General features: G+C 50.1%; 1 protein-coding gene across 1 annotated transcript in view; it reads right to left on the minus strand.

The window, feature by feature from the left end:
* Window positions 1-27,087, minus strand: part of LOC119397704 (intermembrane lipid transfer protein VPS13A) — a 1,038,245-nt gene that overhangs the window by 265,993 nt on the left and 745,165 nt on the right. Inside the window, exon 55 of the mRNA XM_037665124.2 lies at window positions 22,500-22,586. Coding sequence (XP_037521052.1) covers window positions 22,500-22,586 — 87 coding nt within the window. The remainder of the gene's footprint in view (window positions 1-22,499; window positions 22,587-27,087) is intronic.

The following is a 27,087-nucleotide window of genomic DNA, read 5'->3' on the forward strand; positions in this document are numbered from 1 at the left end:
AAGCATATATAAGTGCAGTAAAGCGGCACGGGGGGTGCCGACAAAGGTCCTTCAAACAAATGAACGGCGTGAACATGCGCTGCAGGGCACACACAAATGGAAATAGTATAGCTTCAACTACTTGGGTCAGTTAAAAAAAAAGAATAAAATGCTCGACTCCCTCCCCTCCTCATTTTTTTTGTGATCTCTTTTTGTGTCATTGTGGTGGCCCTCTCCCCGCCACCAACCCTGCGTTTGTTGATACCCCCGCAACTACAGCGTAACCAGCCTAACCCCCACCGACCAAGGGGACGCGCTCCACACCCCGCAAGAGTTTTCAGGAGAAACTGGCGGCAGCGCCCCTGGCGGGCGCTCAAGCTGTCGACGCGGAGAGGGCCGCGGCGGCGCGGCGCAGGGATACGGCAGTGAGCCCACTGCCCCATTCTAGTACACTGTAACCACATGTTCGAAAAGCCGCCGGCGTACTAGGCTGCCGAAAAAAGAATAAAAAAAAACGGTCTTGTTGACACCCCACTCCTCCGAGCGCGTGGCCCATAGCCGACGATGGGGACCGGCGGTTCGTGAAAATGTTTGCAGCATTACGAACACAATAGCGCGTTCTATGCCTTCTCCCAAAAACCGGCCACCGGAAGAGCGTACCCAAGCCATCTTCAACAAAACTGATTGTACTGGCTGCGACGCGAGCTGCATCAGCGGAACTGAGAGAGACGGAAAAGACGTCCCCAATCCATCGCAGCTGAAGCCAATTACCGGAAATGAATGCTGGCAGGACTTCGCTTTTCCCCGAGCAAAGCGCAAGAAAAAGAAAAGGAAAAAAAGATGTACGCGTACAGCCTCACAGTCCGGCACTCCAAGTATCCCCCTTTCCCTGTCTCTCATCTAACAGTGCACCTCGACACATCCATACGGCAAAGGTGCTCCCCACCACTTTTTACTCTTCAACTCATTCCCACCGGTCAATCCCTCGCACTCCTCTGTTCTTTGACCGAAGAGCACTGCCGCCGCCTACCTCACCCTTTCATACCCACCAAACAAGAAAAGAAGCCCTGTTCATCCCTCCCTCGACCGCTCAAGAAGGAACCGTATGTATTCCTAAAAGTAGGGAAAAATGTTCACTCAAAGTTCCAAAGATAAGAGGGCGTCGGCGGCGCTTCGAAAAGAGCGTTTTTTGTTTTTTTTCGGGGCTTGCGTTTTCTACAGGCAAATGGTGTCGCCAGCGGGGTGGCCGCGCACTTTTTTTTTTTAACTTTGTTGACAGAGGACGGACGAGCTGTATTGGAGCGGCGAGAAGAAAGGCGACCTCGTACGCGGCTCGTTCGTCAAACGACAGCAAACCCGGGAGGCCGTACAGCTCGAGCACATGGCGATATTCGTTTAAGCACATACACTGTGGTTCCTGCATTTATGAGCAAGCCTTGGCGCAACTAGTGTGTGCGTCGACAGCCATGCCGCAGTACCGCCGCGCGCACGCAGGGACACCAAGCAAGCACGAATGCTATGCGAAAATCCATACGTTGCGAAGAAGGGAGGAGTAAGACGACGGGGCAGAATGAGTAATTGTTTTCAAGGACGCGTGACAAGAAAAAAGGGCTTTGGAAAGTGCGAGAGGTATATTGGGGTGCCACGTTTTCTTTCTCTTTTTTTCAGACAACTCTCGCTCTCTCTCTTTTCACCACTTCTTTTTTGTATGTTCTACATCGGACGGAAGCTACGAAGTTTGATGTGCCCCCATGCACACGTTCAGTTCGCTCGCTAGTACTTGCTTCTGTGTCTGCTGCGCGAATCTGCGTCGAATGAGCTAACACATCACAGGGATTTCGCTGAAGCGCCAGTCGAACACGATCCTCAACTACTTCCCGAAAAAGATTCAGTGTTCAGATTCAAGAGATGCAGCGACAGCACCGGAATGCCCGATTGCGGCCAAAAAGGAAGCGATGACTCAGCACTTATCGCCTTCAGATGCGTCAATCGATCAGTCACTTATCACTGAGGATACTTCAGTCGCCGAACCTGTGCACCCGAATGACATGGCAAATCGGTAAGCGTGGCTACAGTGCAGTTTATCCGTGAGCTGAGAATTGTACTGTACGTGTGCTGCATTGAGCTGTACGTATATAATGTTTATAATCAATGTCACAAAGCTTATAGTAAATATTTACGATGTACTTCCAGATTTGTAGTTTGGCGAGGCCTGAAGGAAGTATAATATAGGATGTTCTGCTCACATTGTGCACAAAATTCTCAGTTGCAGAGTTCTTTAACTGCTAAAGTTGCCAATGGGGCTTGTTTGTATGACATTTCCTGATTACTGTGGTAATCAGGCACAAGACACAATAAATGGGACACAAGAAAGGCACACGGCGCTGGGTGTCCTCGTGTGCCTTTCTTGCGTCCCATTTGTTTGCGCTAACATAGTAATAATTTTTTTAACAGCAATGCGCGACCGCCAGCAGGCCGGCACGTCAGCACCCTTATCACTACCTGGAGCTGAAGAACTAGCAAAAATAAGTATTTGCCAGGCATCTTTGTTGGAACTATATTACGCGTTGGTTTATTCAATTTGCCATTTATTTTCTCCGTGCGCTGCTTCACTGAACAGTTTCTTGGCCCTCTCAAGTTTTTCAAGATCTTGCTGTAAAATGCTGAAAGATCATCATCATCATCACATTTGATATTATTATTATTATTATTATTATTATTATTATTAGCAGTAGTAGTAGTATTGTTATTACTATTTGGTATCTCATATTTTCTTTGTCGTTGCAATCCTCCAGCCTAAGCAACGAAATGGCGTATTATGCAATGTGCCCGCACCCCCCCCCCCCATCCCACACTCCTGTAGGCTTCTCAGAATTTCAACCCCCCCCTGAGAGAATTCCTGGGTGCGCTACTGTCCGAGACGCACTTCTGCGATATACGCTACGCACTATCGTAATCTGATACCTGAGCTTCCACTTGCAGCTGCCAAACTAAAGCGTATAATTATATTCTAAATGATCATCCACCTGTGAACACAGAACGAGTGCGAACGCGTCACTAAGTAGCGCGATTTTTGACAGCCTTGACCTCACGACGTGCAAGCAGCAGACGGCGCTATCCCGGAGCGAGGATCGGACCATTGGCGAGGCGTGCTGGGGCAACATGGCGGACACAGCCAATCGAAGGCCTCGAAGCGAACTTCAAACCTTTGCTTTTTGAACGCTTTTTTCTGAATGGAGGACCTAGCTGGAGCGGGAAATTTGAAGACTGAGGAATGCTCTTTCCGATGAACTCAAGATGGCGGTGCCTGGTTGCACCACTGCAAAACTATAATTTTTTTTAAACACAGTTTTTTTTTTTGCAATTCCCACAATAATTTTCGCCACCTCAGCAAGCACAACAAATTTTTTACCGCCCTTCTACATAGTTTTCAGTAACAATATTTTGGAATCAGAAAAAGGACTACAGAAACTGAAAATAGGATTTTCGAAAATCGATTTTTTTTCCTTAGTTTTCGCGATACGAAACCTGAATCCCCCTTAGGAATAAATCTGTTCTTTGACCATGTTTGTGACCTGTGATTGTTCCTGTCTCGTAAGAACATACTTAGGAATTCTCTGCAGCTTTTTTCTGTAATTTCGCTTCGAAGTACACCAAAAATTTTGCTATTTGCACAGCTCTAATAAAAACGTAACAGTCGTTGATTCAACTAGCAGCAGCAGTGGGAGCATGCCGATGCTATGCACGTCTGGGTAGCGGAGCAATGATGCTCTTCCAAGCTTGGCAGCTTGGTTTTGTAGCCACCGCTGGTAACGCATACGTCGTATGACGCTGCGGTGGCACTGTGGCTTAGTGGAACACAGTGCAGCGTGTAGCCGTGTCACGCCGGGCTGAATGATAGCGAGATGGAGGCTGCACCGCATCATATGCAGAGTGTGTCGCCACAGGTTCTTCTTTGAGCCGCCAGATGGCCCCACCCACCCAGCTTCGCACGTTTACGGCTATGGTAATCCACTATTACACCAATGCAAAGAAGTCCGGAGACAAACTAAAATTTTCTACTAATGCTATCTGCGTGTTCCTTGTTGGCGACAATATTTCTCTATATACTTTCACAGCTTGTGGTCATGCTAGCGTGTGCCGCACATGTAATGAAACGATGCGCTCTTTCTGTTTTTTCCGCGCTTCGAAGAACATGACTGCAATGCAACACAGTTCCCCAACCTGTTGACTCGTGACGAGCACATGAAAATCCATTCGAAGCGGTGTGACGAAGATCAGGCATGAGGGGTGGGGAGATCCACTGAGAGTGAGAGCGTTTCCAGGCATCGGCGTGAGTAGGTGCCACGATAAAAAAACTCAGATCATCGATGTCATTGCTACTAATGGATCGTCACTCAGGATGGTATGCGCCACACTGAACAGGTCACAGTAATGTTGATGTCGCAGGGTGCTGAACGTCCCGTTGAGCTTTCGTACACTGTTTGCCCTCGAAATAAAATAACTTGCAGGTGGCAAACGCACTTAAAATTTGGCCAAGAAGACCTACGCACACCGAGAAATCGAATGAACGCTACATCTCGAGCTTGAAATTTTATGTCAGTGTCCCTTTAATAACATTGTCTTGTATGAATGCCTTTTGGTCCTCCCCGTACAGAGATTCCTTCAAGCCATAATGATGCTGCTGCCTTTTTTTATTGCTACCTTCATCTTTTTGATGCTGTAATTCCATATGGCCCCGACTTTTTTCTTGTTGATGAACTAGTTAGCATGCTAATGTGATAGCATTGTAGAATCCATGTCACAGAAAACGCAGTGTCGACGCTGGCATCAGTAATGTTGTTTGTAAGTAAAAAATCCTGACAGATGCAAACAGTAACGCTGGCATTCTGCATGACAGCCAAGTATTCTTCCACAGAGCCACAGCAATGCTTGAAACTTGTCTCCTGTCTATCCTATCCTGTCTCCCTTTTTCCTTCTTTCTGCTTGCACAGCCATTCTTGATTCCTGGGCGTTAATTCAGGCAAGTAGTAACGTTAAAGGATATAATACTGTGTGGCAGAAGCAGAGGACTGCAGTAGGCATCACACCAAGTGAACTGCACAAGTGGGTACTTTAAAGCTGCCCACCTGTTACAAAAGGCTCAGCCATAATTTATCATCAACAAAGTGTGCAGCTACATAGGTGTGTGTATTGCCGTACAACGTGTAGTGGGCACTTGGCTATTTAGCAAAGTGGTGAATTATGGCGTAGTGGGTATTTCACAACTGTACTTGCAGTAGGTGCCCTCGGAGAGTGTACAATGCCCAGTGTCACATGCATGCATATTCCTTTCCTCATGGCATGGTGTCCACTGCCATGAGCAAATAGAATTACGAGGTGAAAAAGAAAAGTGAAACTAAGAAGAAGAACGTGGGGTGCAAATGAAGGAGCAGAAAATAAAGAAACAGAAAGAGCGGAACATGGAGTGTAAAAAGAAAAGAGGCCAACAGAGGGGAAGGGGTTGGGAGAGGCTGCAGTGGAGACATGGTGTTCGAATCAAGACTGGCAGCAGGAGGCTTGGGAAGAACCTTGTGAACTGAGTGAGCACAACCAGGAGTACAGCACGGGCCCAACAATGCCGTCCTAGTGAAGACTGGCCAGACATCCTACGGCTATGCCCCTTAGGCAGTGCACCAAAGGGACAAGCTGCGCAGCCACATTCGAGACCCTACATCGATGTCGTGCCAAATGGACGGTGCAGCTGACGGCAGTATCATGGACGCTACAAACTTCCCCGATGCGGAGACATTTGACACGATGCCCCTCTGTCAAACTGTAAAAACAATGACTTTTTAGTTTGTTTTATATAGTATATTGCCGCGCGTCTTATTTTTCATGAGTTGAAGCTTCACCCACAAAACTGTGGGCAACGTGCTGCGCAGGCCGCGCCGCGATGTGTAAGAAGCTTCGTGATTGTTTTAGAACGTTCTGTTAAGATTGCACGCCGCACATGAATGTTCCAGCTTTGTCGAGAGATAATGGTGCCACCAGCGATATTGCTGGAAAGTTTGATAGCGCCTGTATAAAAGCAGACGCGCTTGGCCACTTGCCAGTTGATTGATGGTCGACGCTATGTTCGCCGCTATCAGTGCATACCGTGTGTATTGCTGTAAATCAACTTTCCGTTTCCCGGCCACAAGTTCGGCCAAATAAACACTTTCATCTTGAAAATGCCGACTGCTGTCTTCATCGACGTCACGACCACGTGACAATATCGTTACTTTATGACATGTTTTGTGTATCCTTACTATTTAATTATCTGACATTTAAGAGTTTCTTCCCATAAAGATTTTTCGCCATCCTCAACATTCCTGTTTCAACTAAGACCACCTGACACCACTGCGAAGGAAAGCATGGTAAGCAAATGAGAAAATGATGCAAACAAGGCTCAATAATGCTAGCGTGCTCCACTCTTAAAAGCAAAACTTGAGCATCCTTAAAAAAGCCTGTGTATTAACGGCAGAACAGTTTAAGAGAGTGCCCTGTTGTCATCTCACGTCTCGGGTTGTCGCAATGCAGTCTCAAGTCTCGCATTGGCGTCACGCAAGTCCCACGTTTGATACACACAAGCCGAGCAGGCTGCGCATGTGGAGCACCAGCGCATGCTTGCCCGTGAACACCAGCATCAGAGAAGTGCTCATTTGCCTGTCGAAACCAGCGAAACGAAAGCAAAACACCAGCATCAAGAGTTAGGCACAGATATATGGAAGAAAGAAGCAGAGGTGAGACACCAACACCAGGAGTTAGACGCACTGCACTCGGAGCACCAAACAATAGATAGCAGATCATAGAACAGAAAATAGATAATCGGAAAACAAATGAGATAGTCTCAAGAAAAGAGCAGAAAACAATATCACATAATCACACAAAAAGCACAAAAAAGAGCAGATAAGCACAAGATAAAGAAAAGGGAGCTTTGTACAGCTTTCACTTGGATCTTTCTTGCTCTGTAGACCTTTCTTCTTTTGTGGCATACCGAATACTCCAAGTTAAGACCTCAGTTTTATGGCCTTATGTGCCTCTTGCTCATAAGCACCAAAGAAACTAATAACCTCTTGGGTGTCAGTCAGCCTCTTGGCCCCATCCTGCGCAAACTTATGCCTGAACTAATAACATGAAGTCGCTGAGGGTCTACTGTTCAGCAGCATCTGCTGATCACTCAAGCCAAGGTGCACGCAACCTTTTCTTCAGGTTCTCAATTTTCTTAACTTACTTTTTTTGCCTTTGATGCTTTTCGTTTCTGTTCTTGCTTTCTGTTAACAAGACGTTGTGGGAATCGAGCGCGCCCTCCCCTTTGGCGCCTCATTCCCCAGCTAGCGCGTGTGTTGGCCCCACGTTGGGCGCCAGTTATGTGGAGATAGGTTTGCACTAGGCTTACCTACGAGCGCGACCGTGTAGGGACGCGACGTTCTCCATTGCCGCTGCGTGCGACGACGCTGCGGCCGGGTTCGTCGTTTTCTCCGACACTGCGCAGAAACCACGCACGAGGCAGGGTAACAGCAACAACGGGTTTATTAACCCAAGATGCAGCACAGTATGACACTCACGGGCTTGCAGGCCGTAGGGAACTCCGCAAGACTGAGCAAGTACGCTTGCCAGTGGCGCTACGACTCTCACACAAAGGGCAGCAGTCGAGACCTTGAACCCGAAGAAGGCTCAAATAGCTGAGACTCGCATTTCACTATTTGGCTTTACCATCGAGAGCGGTCGCGTTCTGCCGTGCGAGGAGAAGGTACGAGCCATTGTGGAGTACCCGACGCCGGCGAACATTCAGGGCCTGAGGCGCTTTTTGGGCATGGTGAACTACTACCGACAGTTCATCCCAAACTGCGCGGACCTCCAAGCGCCCTTGACCGCACTGTTGAAAAAGTCGGCACGATGGAGCTGGGGGCCAGAGCAAGAGCGAGCCTTCAAGGCTCTATCTCAAGCTCTAGTGGCCACAGCCGATCTGAAGCTGCCCGACCTCAACAGGGAGTTCGTTGTCCAAGCGGACGCGAGCGACCTGGGTCTCGGAGCGGTACTGCTTCAAGAGCACGACGGCGTCCTCCGGCCAGTCACCTTTGCGAGCCGGTCACTTAACGCCGCCGAGCGCAACTACAGCGTGACTGAACGGGAATGTCTCGCTATAGTCTTTGCTCTCCGGAAGTTCGACTGCTACGTCGACGGCGTGCCATTCGTGGTGGAGACGGACCACATGGCACTCACCTGGCTTAAGCGCTTGCGCGAGCCCTCGGGCCGCCTCGCGCGCTGGGCGTTGACCTTGCAGCGGTACAACTTTGTTGTGCGCTACCGGAAAGGGAGTTCGAACGTCGTGGCTGACGCCTTGTCGCGTGCCCCCGTTCTGGCGTCTGACACTTGTGTCCGCCACTCCCAAGAGCAGTCGCACCAAGTAGACTCAGAGGCCCCTGGCTCCAATGGGTCGAAAGGCGCGAACCCCGACGGCGCAGTGGCTTTCGAGTCGACCGCCTCGGGTGAGGACGCATACCTGGTAGACCCTGTCACGTCCGCCGGTATCGTCTTCAGCAGAGAGGACCTACTTAAGGCACAGCAGGACGATCCGTTTTGTCAGCAAATTGTTGATGGGCTCAAAGAGCTGAGCTCCCAAGAGGAGCGGGGCGATCAAGCCGCCGGGCGCAAACGGACAGCTGGTATTGCTGTCGGCGCCGAGTGCCGGACGCAGACTGGTATTGCTGCGGGCACGTTGGATTCGTATCTGCTTGATGCTGATGGCGTTCTCCTGCGCTATGTCCCATCTGAAGAAGCTCCCCAGGAGTCTTTCAAGGTGGTGATACCCCGCAGTCTAAGGAAAGCCACCCTCGGCTATTTCCACGACTCGCGGTTGGCCGGACATGCGAGTGGCCTTAAGACTTTTCAAAAGTTGTGCCGCTCTGCTACCTGGCCTGGCATGAAGCGTGATGCCCTTCACTACGCCCGCTCATGCCGCGTGTGCCAATGCGTGAAGCCTCGTGGTGGCAAGCCTCCCGGGCTCATGCAGCCGATCGACAGCCAACAACCCTGGCAAGTCGCGGCCTGTGACATTATGGGACCTTTCCCAAGAAGCCGGAGAGGCCATGTTTTTCTCCTGGCTGTCGCAGATCACTTCACGAAGTGGGTCGAGCTGTTTCCCCTTCGGAAGCTAACGGCACGCGCAATCTGGAACAAGTTGACCGAGGTCTTTACCCGCTTTGGCTTTCCGGCGGAGCTGATCACGGACAATGCGTCCTATTTCACGGCCAAGGTGTTTGTGGATGCGTGTGCTGCCTTTGGCATTAAAGGGGTCCTGAAGCACCCCTTGGGCTGATTGAAAAAACACATCCTGCGGAAAGCTGACACGGCTATGAACTGCTCTGCCAAATATTACAGTCGTGCGCGCCGCGTAATGGCCACAAGCGGAGCGCGAAGTTGCCGTTTCCCCAGGCACCCTCTTTTCAAACAGAGGCCGGTTCTCACTCTCGTCGGTGGGCGGGGCGTCTGTCCGCTGTACGTCGCAAGAGACATAGCATGCTTATTGGCCGATAGCCGACGTAAATCGAGAGCGGCGTTCGGATCAGATGCGCTTCTTGCCGCGGGGTGCCGCCACTTGCCGGCGCCGCACTCCTCGGTACACGGTAGCCGCACTCGCGCAAGCGAATCACAGCGGGAGAGCGATCGCGTTTCATGACGCGCGCTGGCGTAACTTCTTTCCCCCATGCCATCCCTCCCTGTCTAGCTTCCAGTGCGCTCGTCGGCACGAGAAAAGAGAGAAAGCGCTGGGAGCGTGCGCCAAACCCCCGTAACTCCGCTGATTCTTGACGGATTCGAGAAATTTTTGCGGCAATCGATTCGGGAGGCAGTACACTCCGATACTGAGGCCATTAGATCATTACTTGGAAAAGTGGTTCATGACCCCTTTAAGCACCGCAAAACAACCACGTATCACCCACAGGCCAACCCGACCGAGCGGATAAACCGAAACCTCAAGCCCTTGCTGACAGCCTTTGCGCAGCAACACAGGGATTGGGATGCTTGTCTTAACGAGATAGGCTTCTCCTTGCGGTCCACGGTGAACCGTTCAACCGGGTACACGCCTGCTTTCCTCAACTTTGGGAGAGAGCTGCCTAACCCCATGGACCGCGTTCTGTGGGGCGGCAGCGGGGCGTCCGCCACAAAAGCCGGCCCATCTGGCTACGCGGCGGAACTGCGCTCACGGATGGACGCAGCCCTCGACCTGGCGCGTTCCAACCTGGCAAAAGCGCGAGCTGGACAGAAGGCCCAATACGACCGGTCACATCGGGAAGTGCACTACGATGTCGGCGATCTTGTCCTCAGGCGCAATCACGTCTTGAGTGACGCCGCCAAAGGCATCTCGGCCTCCCTGTCGGCCAAGTGGTTGGGCCCATACCGAGTGCAGACCAAAGTGTCGCCTCTGGTGTACAAGCTGGCTGACTCCCAAGGGAGGCAAGTCGGCGGTCCAGTTAACGTCTCCGACCTCAATCCTTTCGTTGCCCGCAGCAACGACTTGGGAGGGGGGGAGGCGGTAACCGCACCACAGGAAAACCGTGAGAAGGCTGGCTCCAAGCCACGCCATCGGTACAACCTGCGGAAACGCACCTAAGCAACCTTTCTCCCACTGACAGGTATAGCTGGACTTTATTCCATACCATGACAGTAAATGGAAAATAACCGAAGGTGCGGCGGCACACGTCTGGAAGTGGTAGAAGGCCCTCTCGGCGACGTGTTGTCCAAGCCATAACCTGGCAAGCGCCCCCTTTTGTTGGGCAGCACTGTCAGGCAGGCACCCCTTTTGAGCAAGCCGGCTATGCCGGGGGCACTCCTGTCCACTCCTGCATCGCCCAGTCGTCCCCCTGCGCCTGGCTCTACCTTGCCACCAGCCTGTTCCAGACCTGATGGCCTGCTGTTCCCTGGTCCCTCCAGCTGTGACCTGGTTCCCGCCTTCTGGCCTGCAGCCACCACCACCCTGCCTTACCCACCTGGCAGCTTCAGCAGCCGCCCCCGGCGGCTGGTCCGCCCACTCAAGCTGTGGCCCAGGCCCGAGCGTAGTCGCTCCGGCTTCCGTTCCTGGCTGCCTGCTGTTCCGGCCTACCGTTCCGGTGAGGCCCCCGTCCCAGCGACTTTCGGCGGTTGGCTCCCGCACGCAACGGGCAGCCACGCCTCTTAGGTTCCCGGCTGCCAACCTCTCCAGACCGGTGAACTTCAAGCGGGCTGGCTGCCCGCCCTTGTGCAGTCTTGCCCTCGTTCTCCTGGGCTGTGGACCACTTGGCCTCGGACAGCCTCTTTCACAGGCTGGCCTTGGTCTTTAGGAGGGGGGAATGTGGGAATCGAGTGCGCCCTCCCCTTTGGCGCCTCATTCCCCAGCTAGCGCGTGTGTTGGCCCCGCGCGGGCACGCGTCCGGGCATGCCTCGACATGCTCACGCCACCAAGCTAGCTTACGTCACTGCGCAACGCCTCTCCTCATTGGCCGCCAGTGACAACCCCCTTCCCCCTTGAGCTCGCTTCTGTCTGGCGCGGGCTTGCCCGCGTCAGATGCTCTCAGGCCTTGATGAGAGGTTGACGCGCTGCTCTAGCAGGCGGCTTCTCGTTCGTGTGCTCGACTGCTGCCCTTTGTGTGAGAGTCGTAGCGCCGCTGGCAAGCGTACTTGCTCGGTCTTGCGGAGTTCCCTATACGGCCTGCAAGCCCGTGAGTGTCGTACTGTGCTGCATCTTGGGTTAATAAACCCGTTGTTGCTGTTACCCTGTCTCGTGCGTGGTTTCTGCGCCGTGTCGGAGAAAACGACGAACCCGGCCGCAGCGTCGTCGCACGCAGCGGCAGTGGAGAACGTCGCGTCCCTACACGGTCGCGCTCGTAGGTAAGCCTAGTGCCAACCTATCTCCACAACGTTCACCAATGGTCTCCAGGGCTTTGTTCACATTGTCTGGAATCTTAACGTGTGGGACATCTGGATTTTGTTGGTTGTTTCATGTGCCACAGACATGATGTTTTGGAAGCGTCAAAGACACTGTTGTGGTTTGCTGCTCGTAAATGGCACTCCTGACACAGTGTGTCTGCTGGAATAAAGCCTAGAGAAAATTGTCGTCCGCTTAAGTCATCGTAATCCTCCCCACTTGATGATTCTATTTGTGCTTTAGAAACGGGTCAGAAAAACCATTTCAAAGCATGGCTGCGCCGCTCGAAGAAGGCCACCTCAAATTTATCGTGAGGCTCTAGTCACGGTGTGGCCAATTTTCAAACTGCTGCTTGCATTTCCTTAAGGCTTGTGTCATGAAGGTTTGTCAGCAAAATATTTGTGATAATTTTATTGCTTTTTCGAGAGCACTACTCAAATTCTCCATGCTGCAGGCTGAGCTAGGGTGGCTGTATTGGCTGTACATCGCTTTGTAGGCGGTGCATCCAGGATGCTGCCGTAGAGTTTCTCGTTCTTTTTGCTTTTTATATCGGTCTCGCTATAAATAAAACAAAGAGATGGGCAATGAAAACGACGATTGGCTGTGATGATAGTTGCTCTTTTATGTTGCACATGTGCATGTATGGGTGACCTGAAAAGCAATACAGCCGATGTAAAATTGATCTCACTGTACAACCAAGATCTGCAGCCTGCAACCACCCAAATCAGGATGAGAGAAATGGCTTGGCATTTTCTGTCTGCACGGTTGTGGGTGACGTCATGCACCATCCATTCAATTACCTCCATTAAGCTTTCTGAGGAGAAAGTTGTTATGCTTCATACCCACTTTTGTTCTCATTTTTTCTTGGAGCCCCATAGTGATGTCTCAACATAGGCCAAGTTCAGAATTTATTTTTCGAGCCCATGTGCTGCACAGAGACAAAAACCAAAATTTAGGAGAAACTATGTTTTATGCAGAGTTCAATAAAAATAACTGATGCATTTGCTCCGTAACTGTCTTTTGGAAAAAAATTTCCTGAAATGCTATCATTTCCTCAACTTCACCTCGGCACTAAGAAAACAAACACATAAAGCTAAAATATTGGCCACCCTATAATCAAAACGCGATGCCCGGAAAATGCAAGTGTTGTGAATGTGTGAAATGGTTGTTCGATAGCAAATTTTTTGTTCACACCTGGTTTTTCACCATTTTATGAAAGTCAAGCGACGCTCGCATGCCGAAAAAATTTTTGTTGCTCAAAATATTTTGGGAAAATACTGTACAACTGATGTATTATGCGTGGAAAATTTTGCAATTTTTTTAGAGAAAGTTATCTTTGTCGAGTGCCACACATGGTACAGTTGGCATGGAATAAACCAGCTTCCTTGCATAGCTGTGAAGCACTGCTGTGAAGCTACCTTTGCAGACTGGACTTTTCGTTTTTAGAACGAAGCTGTCTTAGTCTACCCTGTGCTGTCATCGTTGTTGTAGTTGTAATAGAAACTCACGGGTACCTTATGAATTTACCTAAGACAAATCTGATCCCCCCTGAAAGCATTCTGCACCTAATGTGGTCTTGCACTTCCTCCGTGAGTGGCCCACCCAGAGTTTTTAATCGTGAGTTGTGAAACTCCTCATAGGCCCCATGTATCAAAATCAGAACTCGCTGTTGGCTGAAATTGGGGGTCAGCTGATCGTCGCATCATATGTTGACCAAAAATAAACTAATAAACACTCACTACAACGCCAGCGCTGCATGCGGCGTCGAGCAGCTTGCAAAAAGTGCACACAGGGGAGTGGCCATGTAGTGTTTTGTATTGCTGCTCCCACATGGTGCAGATATCTGCAAGCCCCCCCCACAGAAACAGCCATGGACATGTCCGGGTTTCGGAATGCAGTTTCACAACGAGTGTGACCAAGCGAAGATGTCATGTGATGACACATCATGTGATGTCATGATTCTGGCCATCTGTGATGTCATAATGATGTCATCACGTGATGATTTTAAGTGCGAAGCATTTCTTAGCGAACCTTAGGCACTTTGAGCGTGCGTGCGTCTGTTGGTCAGTCGGTCGAACGGTCGGTCGGTCTGTCTGTCTGTCTAGCCGCCTACGTTTGGGTGCTCTCGTGCTCGCTTCCTTAATTTGGTGTAGAAAAAAATTGGCATGGGAGGGTAAGAGGATTTGACAAATATGAATATGTGAGGACATGAATAACATGAAAATTCTGTTGCGTATGCCGCCAAATCCTTTCGTCCAGACACGAGTGGCACATACCCGTTTACCACAGGCCGCAGTGTACGGGTATGCGCCACAGGTGATTGACAGTTTATATCTACCTAGGAATGGCGAGAACAGACATTGGTAATTTAAATGCGAGAGCGTTCAGAAAAAACAAAATCGACCGCGCTGACCCGATGAATGCAAACAATAAAAATTAGGATCCCATCAGGAATCGAACCCAAGCATTCTGCGTGGCAGTCAGCTACACTACCATAGAGCCATGCCAGGTATAGAAACTGCTTTAAAAAAACAGCCTATGCAGGCGTAATGTCAGTGAAACGTCAGTTGTGGTAGTGGTGCTGGCTATCTAATTTTATAACAAAGCAACAACACTGCATGTGTGCTCCTACGATACAGGCGTCATGCCAGGTTAGGTTCTGTGTTTCCAGTGTTGGCTGCGCCTTTATAGCAGTCTAATAAACATTACATTTCTATTCCTATGATTCAGCAAGCTACATGCAAGCGTTGCTCGACCCCGGAGGAATGCATTAGCGAAAGTTACGTATCATTGCACTGTAAAGTGAAGTTCGTTTCGATAATACTGACGTATGTGTTCTAACATTAGCGCTGACGTTACACCACACCATAAGTTACCCTTTAAACGCCAGTGTTGTCGACGTGCTAGGTAAGCCCACGACGTGCACACAACTACACTTACAAAAACTCATCGATCCACCTCGTAACGCTTGGCTCAAAGCCATAAAATATTGCATAGAAGTACTCGCTGACTGCTTTACATGAAACCGATTCCCACAAAGAGAGGAATCTGCCGAATTTTTTTGCATCACTCGTGTTGACTGTCACTGATCTCGGAGGCATGTGCGTTGGAGATAGATTGAGAAGGCGCAGGTAGGCACAGCAAACATAATTTAATTACACACAAGAAAAACTATACGAAAAACACTCAAAACAACTAACAATGAAAATCTTACAAACACTAGAGCAATATGCGAAAATAGACAAACACAATTCTCAGTACTTCTCCACCTCCAACTCGCGTCGCTACTAGAGTCTGTCTGGCCACTTAGGCCTCGCCAATGGAACACTCTTACTTGGTTCCGTTACACACCGTAAGTCCAGCCTCCGTTGTGCTGGTTCCCCAGTCGATGTCGTCGACGATCCTCTGTCGTCCCGATGCATAGCAGACCACGAAGCTGTTGTAAGCCTTTTCCCAGTCGCTGACGTGGCAAGGCATCTCTGTCGCTCAGGCCTAAGTCCGAGCTCGGCCCCTGCTGTACCCGATGACGTGGCGTTTCGGGGATTGCTGCTGGCTGAAGCTTGAAGGGGGACTGCTGCTGGTGCGTCCAGAATTGCCGCAAGGTGCTGCAGCACCTCCGAGGAGCCTCGCCCGAGCGTGTCGATGTCAACGGCCACGCCACGGAGTGCCAGCGTCACGGCCTCCGGAATCGAATGTCCGCTGCCTTCCCGTTGACAGAACGTAGCTGCCAATGCGACCTTCTTCTCCAGTAGCCACGCACACAATGCCAGCTCATCCAACTGCTGCCTTCGTTTACGGCTCGTGTCACGCGCATCGTGCCGTGTGCTACCCTGCACGCGCTCGTGCCTGTTCCGCGTGCTTCTCCTCCTACTTCGTCGTCTTCGTCGTCCATACGTCCTCTCCTTACTCATGACATTGACGCTGCCGACGGTCAATTTTCGTGCTTGAGGAGTCATCTAAGGCTTTCACCTTAATAGTAGGCTAGGCATCACGCAGCTCACATGACCTGAGGGGTGAGGCTCAGCGGAAAGAGCAGCGCCTCGCCAAGAGTGGCAAAAAAGGGCTTGCTCAGAGGGTGGCAATGGTGAGGAGCGTTGTATGCTCGGTCAGATGGGGAGAGGGTTATGATGGCGCCTCGCCAAGGAAGTTTGGCAAGGCGGGACTTGAGCCTAAAGACAGCTGTCGTAACTACTGGGCTATACACCCACATTTGCACAACATGAATTCATGTGATGAATACGTTGTACAGTGCAGACTACTTATAACATAACCGCACATAGTGCAGGACCGGTTACAATGCGATTTTTAGCTCCCGTTTACCCTCCCATAGAACCCCATGTACACGCATGCCACTTATTGTGCAGTCCCCCAAGATGAAATACCGTTTATAATGTGGTTGTGGGAAAATATTTCTGACAAATACGGTAGTGAGTACGGTTCTCAAAAGAGGTACGCCGCTGGGGAAGGAGCGACGAGGTCGTTACAAAGGGCGAGGGCACGTGCAGTGAACGAACGAGGAGCGGAGCGAGGAAAAAGAAAAAAGATCGCAGCAGTGCTGCGCGGGCTAGCTGAGTGGGGAAGGATGGTGCTTGCCTAGGCGACGGAGAAGCCTTTGCACCAGCGCCGGCAAGGCTCCAGCCGCTTGCCGGCCGTGCGCTGGCTGGTGGAACGTGCGATCGCGTCCTCATCAAGTGCGCTTTAGGTTCCTGTCAGGAAAAGTGTCGTCGTTATCACGCTTGCTAAAGATATTGCGTTTGCTACCTCGTCCACAAATTGAAAAGTTTTATGGCTTCATGACGCGACCTTTCGCCTTTTCTGCCAGTGCGCGAACTTAAACGAGCTTGGCGGGCTTTTGTCGCCATTGATCTCCCAGCCGCGAACACAATCTTCGTATTGCCATGCCCGCTTCTTCTTTTATTTTGATGTATTCGGGTTTGACCAGCAAGGACGGTTATCAACGCTCGACGCTGACCCCACCGTAGCATTCGAGAAGCTTCGCGAGTGTAGTAGATCGTTTTGTTAAGATTGCGCGCAGGACGCGAATAGTCTAGATTATTCTAGCGCTTGCGCGACAACCAGTGATAAGACTTGAAAGTTCGATGCGTGATGTACAAAAGAAGGCGCATCCCAGCCATGAGCAGTTTATCAACGGCCGAGGCCCTGTTCGCCACTATCAGTGTACAGCATGTATTGCTGTAGTTCGACTTTTCATTTCCCAGCCACAAGTTCGGCCAAATAAACAGTTTCATCTTGAACACGCTGGCCGCTGTCTTCATCGACGTCACGACCACGTGACATCTGGTGGAGGTGCTGCTTCTTTCATGATCCGCACACCCCCGCGATATGCTGACCCGAGCCCAAGCCGCGACGAGGACGACGGCAAAGAAAACCCGAATCGTCGAATGAGCCGCAGGCAGAAGGGATTGCAGCCAGAGTACGAGCTCCTTCCAGAAAAAACCAGGCAGCTCCAGATCCCAACATCGACTGCAGCGACGATGACCGACCCCGTGCAGCCTGCGCCGATCCTTCTCCGGCAGCCCAAGGAGCCGCCAACCTTCCGCGGATCATTATTCGAAGACCCGGAAAGCTGGCTTGAAGCCTACGACCGAGTCGCCCTTTTCAATAACTGGACCAGCGATGACAAGCTACGACATGTGTACTTTGCCTTGGAAGACGCCGCTCGTACCTGGTTCGAGAACGAAGACCGAAGCCTGACAACGTGGGACATCTTTCGCACCAAGTTCCTTGCGACATTCACGAGCGTCGTCCGGAAAGAGCGGGCTGAGGCTCTGCTCGAGACCCGCTTGCAGATGCCGAACGAAAACGTGACGCTTCACGGAAGAGATGACAAGGCTGTTCCGTCATGCAGACCCTGTTATGCCCAAGGACAAGAAGGTTTGCTTTCTTATGCGAGGAATCAAACAGGAGCTTTTCGCCGGGCTGATGCGGAACCCGCCATCTACAGTTCAAGAATTCGTCTCGGAAGCAACGACCATCAAGAAGACGCTCGAGATGCGCACCCGGCAGTACAATCGTCAATCATTTCAAGACAGCGCAGCTGTTCATGCCCTCGGCTCCGATGACTTGCGCGAAACGATCCGAGCCATCGTGCGAGAGGAGCTGCAGAAGCTTGCACCTTTTGCACAGCCCGAAGTGACGACGATTGCAGATGTTGTACGCGAGGAAATCCAACAGTCACTGGGTGTTCCTCAGCCGGCGCCGCCGTAGCTGCAAGCAATGAGTTATGCTGCTGAAGCCCGACGCAACGCCCCCCCCTCCTCGCCCACGTCAAGAAGCCGCGCCGCCCCAGCAGTTCCGCTGCGAGGCACCAACGCCGCGACCACTGACGTCATACCGCCCGCGTGCCGGCCAGCGGTACACGCAGAGGAAGACCAACGTTTGGCGCGCCCCCGACCATCGTCCACTCTGCTACCACTGCGGAGAAGCCGGCCACACCTACCGCCGCTGCCAGTATTGACAGGTGGGACTGCGCGGGTTCGCCATCGACGCACCGCGTCCACAGCAGGGTGAACGAGCACGTGACATCGCCGACTATCTGGCAGGAGCGTAGTAGACCCCCCTGAGGACCTTCCCGATCGCCGTTGCCAGGCCGCTATGCCTCTCCTCCACGCCGATGATACACTGGCCCAACCCGGTGCAGGTCACCTAGCCCGCATCCGGAAAACTAAGGGCAGCAACCGATGGAAGTGCGGTTGCTGTACGACGAAATACCGACGATCCTCTGCTGCCGCCGCCACCAACGCCACGACAACACCTTCAGGACACGACGTGAACCAGACAGAACCCTGACGACGAAACCTCGCGAACCGTAGCAGACCTGACGACACAACGTGGAAGCAGCGGAACAAATCGACGTAGCTGTGACTCGACGCCACGACCTAACTGCAACGCAAGACGACGAACTAGCGACCTCGACGTTCTTATCGACAGCCACAGCGTCACAGCCCTCGTTGACACCGGAGCCGACTATTCTGTCATCAGTGGACAGTTCGCCACAAAGCTGAAGAAAGTTAGGACAGCCTGGGAAGGCCCCGAAATCCGGACAGCTGGAGGTCACCTCGTAACGCCGGAGGGAATCTGCACAGTGAGACTCATCCTTAACAACCGGATTTATCCTGCGAACTTCATAGTGCTGCAGCGTTGCTCGAGAGATGTCATGCTTGGTATGGACTTAGGCCTTCATGGTGCAGTCATCGACCTAAGGTCCAAGTCAATAACACTGTCCACGGAAAAGGCACTACTGTCGCACATTCCGCCAAGAAAGCACGCCTTGAATGTGCTGGAAAGCCAGGTCACCATTCCCCCTCGCTCCAGCATCATCATTTCCGTCAGCACTCAGAAATCAGCAGACCTGGAAGGTGTCGGTGAAGGCGACCAGCACCACTTGATTAACCGAAACATTTGCGTCGCAAGAGGAGTAGTCAAGCTGCGGGCAGGGAAAGCAACAGTTATGCTCACGAATTTCAGCAACGAGTACAAGCACGTGAGGAAAGGCACGGTGGTCGCCTACATCGAAGAAATCGTAGAAGCCAGTAATGCTTTCGGCCTCACCGATTCTCCCGAGCTTACTCTGACAAATAAAGTTCCGCAACCAGCTTTCGACATCAATCCCAGCCTTCTGAAGCACAAACAACAGCTCAAAGCCCTGCTCTTGCAATACAAGGACTGCTTTTCGTCGTCGTCAAGAATTCGGCAGACCCCCGTGGAAAACATCGCATCATAACAGAGGAATGTGCCAGACCACTCCGTCGAGCTCGTACAGAGTTTCGACGAGAGAACGCGTGGCTGTGAAAAAACAGGTCGACGAAATGCTACGCGACGACATCACCCAGCCGTCGAGTCCTTGGGCATCCCCCGTGGTGCTAGTGAAGAAGAAGGATGGGACTCTACGTTTTTGCGTCGATTATCGTCGCGTGAACAAAGTCACGAAGAAGGACGTGTATCCCCTTCCCCGGATAGCCGACACCCTGGATCAATTTCACAACACAAAGTACTTTTTGTCGATGGACCTCAAGACCGGTTACTGAAGTCGACAAAAGAGACCGAGAAAAGACTGCCTTGATAACACCAGACGGCCTGTTTGAGTTCAAGGTCATGCCCTTTGGTCTTTGCTCGGCACCTGCCCCTTTTAAACGGGTTATGGATACAGTACTGGCCGGCTTGAAGTGGCAGACGTGCCTCGTGTACTTGGACGACGTTGTTGTGTTTTCCTCAAACTTCGACGAACACCTTCGGCGCCTTGAAGCTGTACTTGAAGCAATAAGGCCTCAGGACTCACCTTGAAGCCTGAAAAGTGCTGCTTCACGTACGAGGAGTTCTTGGTCTTGGGTCACGTGATCAGCAACAATGGTGTTTGCCCAGACCCGCGGAAAACAGCTGCCATCGCTGCTTTCCCGCCACCCACCGACAAGAAGGTCGTACGCCGTTTTCTCGGCTTGTGCGCCCATTGCAGACGTTTCGTCAAGGCATTTTCACGAATCGCCGAGCCACTGACGTAACTCACGAAGGCCGACGTTGAATTCAGCTGGGAAACGTCGCAAGTTCAAGCATTTCAAGAATTGAAACGACGCCTGCAGACGTCTCCGATACTTGCGCATTTCGACGAATACGCCGATACGGAAATCCACACCGAAGCAAGCAGCATAGGAATCAGCACCAACCTTGTGCAGAAGACCGACGGATTGGAAAGGATCATCAGTTATGCTAGCCGGTCGCTATGAAGTGCAGAAATCAACTACTCCACAACAGAAAAGGAGTGTCTGGCCATCATCTGGGCTACATCAAAGTTACGCCCCTACCTCTACGGCCGGTCATTCAAAGTTTGAGTATTTTTATCTATCTATCTGTCTGTCTGTGTCTGTCTGTCTGTATAGCTAGCTAGATCTATCTGTCTGTCTGTGTGTCTGTCTGTCTGTATAGCTAGCTAGCTAGATAGATAGATCTAGCTAGCTAGCTAGCTATACAGACAGACAGACAGACAGACAGACACAGACATCTAGCTAGGCTAGCTAGCTAGCTAGACCTCTGTCTGTCTGTCTGTCTGTCTGTCTGTCTGTATAGCTAGCTAGCGAGCTAGATCTATCTATCTAGCTAGCTAGCTAGCTAGCTATCTGTCTGTCTGTCTGTGTCTCTCTGTATAGCTAGCTAGACAGACAGACAGACAGACACAGACATCTAGCTAGGCTAGCTAGCTAGCTAGACCTCTGTCTGTCTGTCTGTCTGTCTGTCTGCTGTCTGTCTGTCTGTCTAGCTAGCTATACAGAGAGACACAAACAGACAGACAGATAAAAACGCTCAAAGTGCCAAAGGTTCGCTAAGAAATGCTTCGCATTTAATAAATCCGATGTTATTGAAGCTAGTGAGAACTCTGCTAAAACGTGGGAGAAAAAATCACAGCATATCCACGTGGTGAATGATGATGAGTGAGGCGAAGCTCCGGAGGAAATCATCGGTAAACCGTGAATCTTCCGTGTAACGCACTGTGACTAGATTGTTTGAGAACCACAATCTCTCGCACACACCACAACTATGGCCGAAACTGTTGTCAAGGAAGTCCCGCTGGAAGCGCGCATCGGTGCCTTCGGGCAGAGCCTGCCTGATGCGTTTTGCAGTCACTTCACGTGCTCGCATAGCCTCGGACTCTGCCTGCCGGTACGCGCGCTTTCTCGCCGCTTCATGGTCCTTCACATTTTGAAGATCCCGATTCGCGCCGCAGCCGTGCAGCTTCGGCCTCGCGGGCTCGAATGGCGGGGTCTTCTTGCCACAGCCATGCAGCTTGTCGAGCAGCTTCGGCCTCGCGGGCTCGAACGGCGGGATCTGCTTCGCAGCGTCGACGTGCAGCTTCGGCCTCGCGGGCTCTCACCTCAGGATTCTGTCTGCGAGCACGCGCTGCCGCCACCTTCTGTGCCCTCCGTTCCGCAGCCTTGTCTTCCATCCGGCGACTCCGAGCGAAAGAGAAAGCGCGCCAAGAGGGAGCTTCTTGGCGCGCTAACACGCGCTATCTAGGGATCATTCTTCATATTATAAAGCGAGCCATACAGTGCCATCTGTCTTCCATCCGGCGATTCTGAGTGAAAGAGAAAGCGCGCCTAGAGGAAGCCTCTTGGCGCACGCCACCAGCGCCATCTAGTGAGAACTTCACGAACTAGAGGTGGCTACTACAAACGGAGGATGGACTGAGCTACAGCGACGGTCATCCTCTTGTCCACTCGTATATACCCCATAAAGCGGACGAGAGGATGACCGCCGCCATAGCTCGGTGGTAGAGCATCGGACACGTTATTCGAAGGTCGCAGGTTCGGTCGCTGCCGCCGGCAAGTTATCTTTTCGACCACTTTACTGTCTTCACATTTATATCCTAATTACTACAAATAATTCCCCCTATACTTTCCTTGGCATTATTGTCTGTTAGTTCTCATTAATATTGATAAGTATTCGAAATACAGGCTGACAATCACATTTTCTGATGCTTGACATTGCTACGAATTTAGGCCATCAAGAAATCATTTCTCTGTTTACAATAACAGGAGACATCCAGTTCAACTTTCCTTTTACAGAAGAAAAATTAATTTACCCTCTTGTGTTTTCGTTTCTTGAAACGGAACAGCAGTGGTTCTTCACATGAAGCACTGCAGTCGTAGATTAAGTCCGAGTTCGAGCCCTGAAAAAGAACAATAACCAATATTACTTGCAACCTATGCCCTAAATCCTAATGCTTTTTTTTTCTCACGTAAGTGTCCTTATTTCACTTCATTTAATTTTTTCCGTTCTTTTTTTTTCTTCTAATTTATACAGCATTTTCAACTAATTTGACTTATTAATTACATGTAAAGAAATTTCGTTACTGCTACGAAGACCTGTGCTGACACGTGTGAAATGTGATTACGTGTCTTGTGTTTGGCATCCGACAAGCAGCCTACATATATTTAATCTGTAAAACAAAGCAGTTTGTCCTCAAACCCTCACTGTGTCATCCACTACACTCGTGACCAGGAAGCTATTTTGTCTGCTGGACAATTTACTTGGCTCAGCTCAAGCGACTGATGTTATGCATGAAAATAATTACGTGAAACTTGAAAGGGACACCACAAAGAAGACACATGAACAGATTGAGCACAAGCTGCCAACTGATGCTAAGTGATGTTCAACACCTTCGGGACCGGCCCATAGGGCCGTCGGCCATATACGTCCAATGGTTTTCAACGCACTTCAAAAAAAAGTTTTTGTGCATAATTTCACGAAGCGCCATCTACGCAGTATTTTGAACACTACTCCAACAATCTCGGAGTATGTTTTTTTCCGATAGGCGGCGGCGCACAATCACAGATTATCTCGGGTGTGGTCGCTTCGGGTACACGCGAGAATGGCGTCAAGTTCACGTCTTGTTGCGCACGGAAAGCCACGTGGAGCTCGCAATTGCGCTGCTTCAACGGTGGATTTCACTGATGAAACCAGCAGCGATTCAGGGGGCAATCAGCCTGGAAGTTCAACAAGTGGTCAAAGGTGAGTTTCGTTTTTGCTTTCAACATGTTCTTACTGTTTTATCTTTATTTCGCAAGATTTCAACGACGTATGGCAAGGACGTCCAGCACAGAAGCAGATTGTCTTTGCACCGAGACAGGCACCTGGTGTTTACATAACAGACTACATGGGCATGGCACTCAGGAGCTGACCCAAAAAATTTCTCACGACCATTGACTTCTTCACTCTTTTTTTCACAACTCCAGTGATCGCAACCATTTGCAAAAGCACGAACAAATATGGCTGGACTAAAATACTGGAAAAACCGACGCACGCTTGTTCCGATGGTTCGTGGGAAGAAATGACCCCAGATTAAATGATGAAATTCATTCATTGGTCTCATCATCTACATGGGCCTCGTCAAGGTTCCCCATCTGAAGCTTTACTGGAGTGTGGGAGACCTTTACAGTTGCCTGCTCCTGCAACGGATAATGCCCCGGCGCCGTTTCATAGCACTGCTTGCTATGCTTCATGTTGCTGACTTGGATGATGTGAACAAGCTATCCAGAGGGAAGCTCCGATTCGTACGGTGGCTCATGGAGCACATCAATTAGGTGTCGGCAAAACTTTTCCAGCCACATCGTGATCTCTCCGTGGACGAATGGATGGCAAAGTCGAAGGGGCGACCGGGCATCAGGCAGTACATGAAAGACAAGGTTACAAAATGGGGCTATAAGCTCTGGGTCCTAGCTGACCCCGGCACCGGATACACGGTACGTTTCAGTGTATATACCGGCAAGCGTGATCAGCCAGGAACTCATGAATTAGCTTTTGATGTGGTTTGCCAGCTGTGTGCCGAATACCCAGATCACGGGTATCAAATATTTATGAACAATTTTTACACATCAACGCGCCTGTTTAGTCACCTGATCGACCGAAGAACGTTGGCTTGTGGTACGACAAGAAAAGACTGTCAAGGATTTCTTGATGAAGTGAAAGATACACGATGGGAAGAGCGCGACGTAAGATGGTTCCGTTATCGTGGTATATGGAAATGTTGTGAACATGATGAGCACCATTCACACAGCAAATGTGACTGTCACGGCAAAAAGAAGGAAAAACCCTTGGGCTCAAATTTCTGTAACGAAACCACTGCTTACACCCGAATACAATTCTAGCATGCTTGGAGTAGATAAATCAGGCCAGATTACAACGTCCTCATGGGTAGTGTACGGTGGTGGAAACACTCTCGCTCCGCTGCATTGATATTGCCTGTGTAAATGGTTTTATTTTATTTCCAGCGCACCACAACCCAGAGGAACTGCAAAGAAAGGCTCAATACGACCATTCAGAGAAGAACTTGTGTAGCAGATCTCGGTGGTGAGCTCGCGCTCCTCCACAAGCCAGAAAAGGAACACGAATTGTTTTTGCAGTACTTGCAATGTACACTTGTGTTTTACCACCCTACTCGGAATCGTTTCCTTCAGTGGCATGAGAGTCAGGGGCTGTGATGTGCTGATGAGTGCACTGATGCTACAGAGAGCTCTTTATATTTAAGAAACAATACATTTTGCCAAATATTTTGGATATTTTTTACTGCACATTTTTACTCGTATATGCATGCCTTTCTAAACTTTTTTTGTAGTTTTTTCATAAAATTTTCATTTTGAGTCTTTTTCTTGATAATGTGATAGTTTTTACGCAGAATATTTATATCGCTTGTGAAAGAGCATTCAATTAGCTGCATTTTGATATATAATACATAAGGATATTCCTTTTATTTCATTTAATAAAAATGTTTCTGCTAACACTCTTCGAGACTTCCCGTTTTTCCCTGGAAGCGAAAGTGATAAGCTCAGTTCACATCAAGCGAGTGACATTAAGAGAGAGCACAAGGGCACTCCATCATCAATGAACAGAGTGTCTTTGCTGGGTGCTGCACTCCCCGAAAAGTAAATCAGCTGAGCTACCACTAAGCAGTCACATTCCTTAATGCCCACTATGTGCCAAAGAGCAACAAGATCGCCACAGGTTGCTGTTGAAGTCATCAGGGACGAAAGAAAAGGCAGGAGGCTGAATTATGTGGACACACACTTATTCCAGACGCATTTTATCCTTGCAGCCAAGCCATGCACCATGCCCATGCCGAACACATGCTGTTACAAGCTTCGCCTGGCTTTGCCTAGATGGCAGCATCTAATATATCTTCCAATGCAATCAAGCGATGTTTGCTGCAGCAGGCAGCTTCACGCGCCTCCCACTTCTGGCAATGCGAACGAGTGTCTATAGCACCACCATTGGTAGTGGCATTTTCTACATTGTTGTGACCTTGGGAATACCGAACTAGCTGCGTCCAGTTTCTGCATACAGCACCAGTGTCAGTGTTGACCCAGTAATCTCGAGGTTCATCGGCTAGGGCTCGGACTGTCCCTTTGCTCTTCAGATACGTCATCCATACAGCATCTCCATAAAGAAGCTCCGGCAAGTTGCAGACTGTGACGTCTGTGGAAGTTGTCCCTTTGACGTTTACAGTACCTTAATTCAAAGTTCCAAAGACAGTCTTGATCTGACAACTAGGGTAGGGTGTCAGCTTGGTCGAACAAAGAAGAAGCCTTGATCTCATGCGACAACCCATGAGTAGTTTGGTAGGGGTATATCCATTCTTCAAAGGAGTAAACCTGTAAGCTAAAAGCGTCAGGTAAGGGTCTTTAATCTTTGCCATAGATGTCTTTATGATCTTTACTGCAGCCTTAGCAAGTCCATTACTCTGAGGACAGTTAGGGCTAGATATAATGTGCTTGAAACCGCAGTCTTGAGCGAACAGTGAAAACTCGGTCGACGAAAACTTTGGACCATTGTTGAAAACCATTTCCTCAGGAATTCTGTGGCGTGCAAAAAATCACTTGCAGTGACTGACTACAGCTGCAGATGTGAGCTTCTCCAGCCAAATCAGTTGAGGGTATCTTGAATAATAATCAATAGCTATCAACCACCACTGGTTCTTGAAATGAAATGAGTCCTTTGCAATGCATTGCTAAGGTCTTTCTACAAGTTTGGAGCTTATTAGTGGCCTTTTCCTGCTGACTCTTGTTTCAATGCATTGTTTGCATTGCCTCACCAGGGACGAGACGTCTGTTCCTATGGTGGGCCACCAGACGCACTCTCTGGCTCAAGCGAGTGTCTTTGTTATGTCAGAGTGACCTTCATGCAAGAGTCGCAGGATTTATTTTTGGCAGGAATCAGGGATGACAACTCGAGAAGCATATAGGAGTAAATCAGTCACCACAGTGAGCTGGATTTGATGGTCGTAGAAAGGTTTTAGGTCAAGTCCTAAGTCTCTCCCGGAGAACCATTCTTCCTTGCACAGCAGACACAGTTGTGTGCAAACAGGATCTGTTTGTTGAAATGTCTTTAAATATTGAAGACAACATTGTTTTATTCGAATAGAGGTAGTCATAGTGCACAGGAAAGTTTCCCCGCTTTGTTCTAGCTCACTGTCTTTTGTTTCTCTCAGAGGCGCTCTCCAAGGTGTGTCTGTGGTGGTGCCTGGAACAGATGCAACCTCATATCAATACTGCATCATCCTAATCTTTAGCCTCTGTAATTGGAATGTCTGGACATCAAGGCTCTTTGAAGTGAAGATGGGAACCAACAGCTTATGATCCGTCTCCAGGTGAACAGCTTGCCAACAAGGTGATCGC

The sequence above is a fragment of the Rhipicephalus sanguineus genome, chromosome 6 (assembly GCF_013339695.2).
Source record: "Rhipicephalus sanguineus isolate Rsan-2018 chromosome 6, BIME_Rsan_1.4, whole genome shotgun sequence".
NCBI classification, from domain to species: domain Eukaryota; kingdom Metazoa; phylum Arthropoda; class Arachnida; order Ixodida; family Ixodidae; genus Rhipicephalus; species Rhipicephalus sanguineus.